Here is a 7,314-nt window from a genome sequence, read left to right as displayed (position 1 = left end):
CGTGACGGCGCGTCCACAAGTGACGCAGTAGAGAAGAAAATGTGGAATAAAGTCGTTATTTTTGTTTTCTTTGTGCCGTCATATTTCATCAAAAATATCTTAAATTGTGTTCCGAAGATGAACGAAGGTCTTACGGGTTTCGAACAACACGAGGGTATGTAATTAATGAGAGAATTTTTGGGTGAACTAACCCTTTAAGTAAGCATTATTGTATTAAAGAAAAAATTGTAACATAACATAATAAACAGTAATATCAAACATTTATTTACGTTACGTCCCTTGTGCTTCAGTCTCTCCCGCAGGTGTTTGCTGGCATGTCTGACGGTCTCGTGGTGGTTTACTCTCTGGTGGACGACATGCCCGTGGAGGGGGAGACTTACATCTGCTCGCACACGATCAACAAGCATCTACTGAACATGGAGGACTCGGACCCTCGGCAGCGTCCGTATGCCGTGCGCAGCATCGTGCCGGTGTGCACCGGGTCAGAGGTGTGGTACAGCAACGGCCCCGGCGTGCTGGTCATCGACAGCCTGACGCTCCAGCCCATCCGCCGCCTCGAGCCGTATCTGCCGCCGTCCTGTGTGCGCTGTATGGTCTCGTCCGCCAGCTGCTGGAGCGACGAGGCCGTCTGGTGTCTGGACGATCACACCAACACGCTCCTCATGTATCACGCCACCAGCTACCAGATCTGCGCTACGTACAACTGCAGCGACGCCAACCCGCTGCGGGACGTTTTCCCCGTGCAGAGGCCGGCTGGGGTCGTGACCCCTGTGACCCCTGATCCTGACATCGACGAAGAGTCTCTTCCGGCCGCCCTGGAGCCACTGAAGGTAACGGTCACGCACCACGAGGGCGCAGGAACGCAGATCCTGTGCCAGCAGGACTCTCTGGATTACTGCTCCATGACGTCCTCCGGCTTCAGCTCGGAGCAGCTGGATCAGATCGGCCATTTCCCTCACGTGGAGCGCTCCAGCTCGGGAGCCCTCAGCTCTCTGACCAGCTCCAGCAGCATGCTTTTATCCACGGACTTCGAGGAGGCGGACAGACCGCCAGACGAGCCGGTTTCAGCGGAAGCACTTCCATCCAGGAGCGCAACAGATCCAGAACTGGCGGCTCAAAGCCACATACCAGCGCAGCTGAAGGCCTTGAACATCATTCCTGTCAACAGCACCATCTGGGTGCCTAGGTACGACGTATTATTATAAAAAAATTAATAAATTATTATTTCATTTAAAGTGCCCCTATTATGGGTAATGAAAGGTTCATATTTTGGTTTTGGGAGTCCCCAACAACAGGTTGACATGCATGCAAGGTCAAAAAACACTTTTATTGTCTTATAATATGCATTTATTTTTACCTTGCTCAACGACTCCCAAACGATTCGTTCAACAATTCATTTTTCTAAACCCCTCCTTTGCGTGACGCTAATCTGCGGTGATTGGTCCGATTGGTCCAATCTCATTGCAATGAGATTGGTCTCATTTTCATCATGCCTGTGATGCCTGATAAAGCAGTGTTTGTGAGTGCAGTGCTGCTTTGTTTACAGCATTACCGGGGAAACCGCTATTTTTACCGCTCCAAAAGCAGCACCTAGTGGCAAAGAATGAATTTGCATTTTCATTCAGACCAACGGAAAAGACCGAACGAGTGGGTGGGCAATATGCTAATGTTTCATGTTGACGTCAACATGAAACGGCTTGGGATTCGTTTTAAAAACGACTCGTTTCAATGATTCAGAGTCAACTCTTTCTTTTGAGAGACGATAACTTTATACATGGTGCACTTTCAGATTTAAAACTTTGCAGGATGTTTTCAATATGTTTTAACTTAGAGCTGTGTTACACACTGCATGAAAGGTAAGTTTCAAAAATCCATAATAGGGGCACTTTAAAAACTCTTGAAAATGCACCTATTATAATCAGTGTTTACATACGCTTCTTTTCAGTTTTTTTTTAACGATATTAATACTCTTGTTCTTAAAGGATGCATTATATTGATCAAAACTGACAGAAAAACATTTATAATCTTATAAAAGGTTTGTTTTTCCAGTAAATTGTGTTCTATCATTCATATATTTGGGGTTGGTACGAATTTATGTTTTCAAAATGTGTTATTTTGAGATCGTCCGATAATTGGTTTTACTGGAATTTTTACCTATATTTAAGCATTTTCCAATAATCAGATATCGGTTATCCGATATTGATTTCAAAATGCCTCTTATTTTGAGATTTTACCGATATTTACGCATTTTTCCATTATCAGATATTAATTTTGTAATAACAGATCCACCGATAAATGATTATACTGATATTGTTCCCAATATTTAAGCTTTTTTTCATAATTGGATATCAGTTATATAATATCAGATCCACCGATAAATGGTTTTAACTGATATTTTTCTTTATAATTAAGCTTTTTTTTTTTTTTTTTATTGCAAATAATCTGTATCTGTATTGGTCATAAAAAATCTATATCAGTCTAATTCTACTGTTTGGCTCCAGGCTGTATTGTGAAATATTGTGAAATAGTATTACAATTTAAAATAGCCTAGCTATTTTCTATGTGAATATATATCAAAATGTAATTTATTCCTGTGATGCAACTCTGAATTTTCAGCATCATTACTCCAGTCTTCAGTGTCACATGATCACTCAGAAATCAGTCTAATATGCTGATTTGCTGCTCAAGAAACATTTCTCATTATTATTATCAGTTGTGTGCTGCTTCATGTTTCTGTGGAAACCAACATTTTTTCATGTTTCTTTGATTAATAAAAAGTTCAAGAGAACAGCATTTTTTTTTTATTATAAATGTCTTTACTGTCACTTGCTGAATAAAAGTAAAAATTACTTTAAAAACAAACAAATAAATCTTACTGACCCCTAACATTTGAACAGTAGTGTATATTGTCTGCAATATTTATACGAGTACATCATTTCCAAAGTTTTGACCAAGGACCCTTTTCTTCTGTAGTCTTGATACTGATGTGTATTATGTTGATGACAATACATTTTCTTGAATTTCTGCTTGAGAGAGCATAACTGTTCAAACATTTTCTTAAAAATCACCAAGATCTTCTGTTACATGGCTTAGTTTTAAGGAAACAAACCATTAAACATCCCAATTAACATACAAAGTGACCACTGAACATTCTCTTTCTCCATATAAATTCCTCTGTCTAGACTTTTAAGCTGTGACATGTAATCTCATTTAAAACACAAGAGAAAAATCAAAAGAGAATGAATCCACATTAACGTTCGTTCCATGGTATAAAACAGTAGGGGTTTAAATTTCATTTCAGTGTGGATAAAGGGATTGCTCTCCCTATCTCTCCCTCTCCACCTACTTCTTTTATGAAGCGAAGACGAAGTCTGATCCAGCAGTGTGGACAATTTTAATAGGCTGTGACATTGTCCTTGGTCATGACATCAGCTGGAGAGTGAATACACAGGAGGACTTCTCATGAGACATGGACCCCAGAGGGGTGAGTGGGTTGGAAAAGGATTGGGATTGTCTTGTGAGACAAGTGAACAAGTTATTAAGAGCTCAAAGACACTTTCGTATCCTTTTTTCTGTTGTTGTTAGACGTGCCATACCTGAGGGCTGCATATACATTTGCTGGACCACTCTGAGGAAATTTTCTTGTGAACATCTTCATACAGAAAGGTTCATATTTTGGTTTTGGGAGTCCCCAACAACAGGTTGACATGCATGCAAGGTCAAAAAACACTTTTATTGTCTTATAATATGCATTTATTTTTACCTTGCTCAACGACTCCCAAACGATTCGTTCAACAATTCATTTTTCTAAACCCCTCCTTTGCGTGACGCTAATCTGCGGTGATTGGTCCGATTGGTCTCATTTTCATTGCATCTTGCCTGTAATGCCTGATAAAGCAGCGTTTGTGTACAGCGTTACTGGGGAAACCGCTATTTTTACCGCTCCAAAAGCAGCACCTAGTGGCAAAGAATGAATTTGCATTTTCATTCAGACCAACGGAAAAGACCGAACGAGTGGGTGGGCAATATGCTAATGTTTCATGTTGACGTCAACATGAAACGGCTTGGGATTCGTTTTAAAAACGACTCGTTTCAATGATTCAGAGTCAACTCTTTCTTTTGAGAGACGATAACTTTATACATGGTGCACTTTCAGATTTAAAACTTTGCAGGATGTTTTCAATATGTTTTAACTTAGAGCTGTGTTACACACTGCATGAAAGGTAAGTTTCAAAAATCCATAATAGGGGCACTTTAAAAACTCTTGAAAATGCACCTATTATAATCAGTGTTTACATACGCTTCTTTTCAGTTTTTTTTTAACGATATTAATACTCTTGTTCTTAAAGGATGCATTATATTGATCAAAACTGACAGAAAAACATTTATAATCTTATAAAAGGTTTGTTTTTCCAGTAAATTGTGTTCTATCATTCATATATTTGGGGTTGGTACGAATTTATGTTTTCAAAATGTGTTATTTTGAGATCGTCCGATAATTGGTTTTACTGGAATTTTTACCTATATTTAAGCATTTTCCAATAATCAGATATCGGTTATCCGATATTGATTTCAAAATGCCTCTTATTTTGAGATTTTACCGATATTTACGCATTTTTCCATTATCAGATATTAATTTTGTAATAACAGATCCACCGATAAATGATTATACTGATATTGTTCCCAATATTTAAGCTTTTTTTCATAATTGGATATCAGTTATATAATATCAGATCCACCGATAAATGGTTTTAACTGATATTTTTCTTTATAATTAAGCTTTTTTTTTTTTTTTTTATTGCAAATAATCTGTATCTGTATTGGTCATAAAAAATCTATATCAGTCTAATTCTACTGTTTGGCTCCAGGCTGTATTGTGAAATATTGTGAAATAGTATTACAATTTAAAATAGCCTAGCTATTTTCTATGTGAATATATATCAAAATGTAATTTATTCCTGTGATGCAACTCTGAATTTTCAGCATCATTACTCCAGTCTTCAGTGTCACATGATCACTCAGAAATCAGTCTAATATGCTGATTTGCTGCTCAAGAAACATTTCTCATTATTATTATCAGTTGTGTGCTGCTTCATGTTTCTGTGGAAACCAACATTTTTTCATGTTTCTTTGATTAATAAAAAGTTCAAGAGAACAGCATTTTTTTTTTAATAGAAATCTTCAGTAACATTATAAATGTCTTCTCTGTTACTTTGGATCAATTTAATGCATCCTTGCTGAATAAAAGTATTAATTTCTTTAAGTCATACTAACTCAAAACGTTTGAACAGTAGTACAAATACAAATGCAACAGGAATAGATGTAATGCTATAATCAGTACTTTTCATGACTAGTTGATTGTGTACTGATAATTTTGACAGTTTTTCTGTTTAATTGTGTAACTAACAGAAAGCACGACAAACTTTGAGCACAACTTACAAGCAGTTAGCACAACATCTCTGACGTTACAGTCAGTATAAAATCAGTATTGACCCTATATATTTTCTTAATGCACATTACTTTATCTTATAGTGAAATGTAATATATCTTTTAGACCTCATAATCTTTTCTTGTTTACATAGCCGTTTCACTTGGAAATATGTCTCAATACAGTAGTAAAGTTGGTTGCAACTTCAGTTTCATGACAACTTTAAAACTTAAAGGTAAAGGAAGCATGTTAGACAGCTTACAGCCAACGTTGGTGCGTGCAGGTGTCATGGACATGCATCAGTCACCGCTGGTATTAGAGTAGTGTTTGGGTTAGCGTTTGCAGTCCTTTCATCTCAATAGCAGTTTCTCAGCTGACGCAGGTCCTTCTGAACTTAGCTTGGGCCTAAAACTGTCTGACTGTAGTTGTTTATGTAGAATTAGATCTGTCATTGATTTCAGACTATGATAAATATTGTTCCAGGAGCAACGAAGGGACGTGTCCTGCATCAATTAAACATTCGTTTAAAGAGAGTTTAAGCACAGGATCAAGGGCAGAATGAAGTGCTATTTCAGGAGTGCGCATTAAAATGGCCATGTTTTATTCATGAATATAAATGCATTATAATGTGAGTCTCAGGAGGCGTTGGACTTAGACACCGCAGAGTAATCAGATCACACAGGTGCCTCATGTTGAGCTCAAGGGAAACATAAGGACATGATTTATAAAAGGAGCTTCCTGCTACTTCTAAGATCTCTCGTTAGATCTCTTTTATGAGCGCGAGAGTTCGCTATTGTGTATCAGTGTGCGATGTGTGCATTCATCGAAACAATAAAAGAATAAATCGGAAGACGGTATTGTTCAGCGTTTATTATTATAACTACAAATCAGTTAATGCTGACAAAAATTATTCATGCAGTTGTGCAGATTAAGCAGACGTTCGTTTTGCAAATGTAAGTGGATTGAGTGCAATAAAATTAAGTTCAGAATTGTTGCATTAGCTCATTTTAATTAAGCCAATTGAACAACCTTCAGTGAAATATCTTCAGTGTAGATATTGTTCTGTGAGTTAAAAAAATGACTTGAAAAGTTATGAAAAATAATTGGTCAGACGTCTGGGGGCTCTGATTAAAAGTTTTTGTTCCTGAAAATGAACTTTTAGTGGCTTTAAATATATTTCATTCATTTGGGAGATGCTGTTCAACAGACAGAGAAACTCAATGTAAATGAGAGCGGCGGCAGAGGCCTGTTCACTGCCTTATTCCTTATTAGTGTATCCTCGTTTCCTCCCTTTTTTGTGTTCTGTAACTCCTCCAGGGTGGAGAAATAGATATACAGACATATATTTGTTGAATGGGAAATTCAGAACCAGATCAGGAATCTGCACTTATGTGGATGGATTTTGTTTAATTAAAACATGCTCGGTAAATCTTGATAAAGCAACATACACTGTGCAATTTATTTATTTTCATTTAGTTAATATCCCTTTTTTGTATTGAACCAAAAAATTGACTTGCTACAGATATTTATTTTATTTATTTTTAAATGTATGGTTTATTTTAGCTTTAATATTATATTGTCGACAAACTTTTTACTAGCTTTGTTTATTTGTGGTATTTTTAAAGTAGTTATAATAATTTTATAATATTATATTATCAACTAAAAATGTAACCAGCTTTCTATATATATATAATATGAACACTGACAGGCAGTTCACTCTCCTGTGATGTGACCCTGTTCCCCTCTCACACACACACACACATACACACACACCAGGGCTCTACAGTGCGACCATTTGGCGTTTGCGACTGAAAACTACTGCGTGCGACTGAACATTTTTTTAGGAGCACCAGTGCGACTGACCCGATCATCATCATACTTGTGAT

At 37.2% G+C, this 7,314-nt stretch overlaps 1 protein-coding gene across 1 annotated transcript in view; it reads left to right on the top strand.

The window, feature by feature from the left end:
• Positions 1 to 7,314, top strand: part of LOC107691986 (leucine-rich repeat serine/threonine-protein kinase 1-like) — a 106,188-nt gene that overhangs the window by 93,834 nt on the left and 5,040 nt on the right. Inside the window, exon 30 of the mRNA XM_016490858.1 lies at positions 291 to 1,186. Within this exon, the coding sequence (XP_016346344.1) occupies positions 291 to 1,186 (896 nt within the window). The remainder of the gene's footprint in view (positions 1 to 290; positions 1,187 to 7,314) is intronic.

This window comes from Sinocyclocheilus anshuiensis, unplaced genomic scaffold (assembly GCF_001515605.1).
Source record: "Sinocyclocheilus anshuiensis isolate Anshui unplaced genomic scaffold, SAMN03320099.WGS_v1.1 scaffold426, whole genome shotgun sequence".
Lineage (NCBI taxonomy): Eukaryota > Metazoa > Chordata > Actinopteri > Cypriniformes > Cyprinidae > Sinocyclocheilus > Sinocyclocheilus anshuiensis.
The sequence above is the reverse complement of the archived record's forward strand: the minus strand, read 5'-3'. Positions and strand labels throughout refer to the sequence as shown.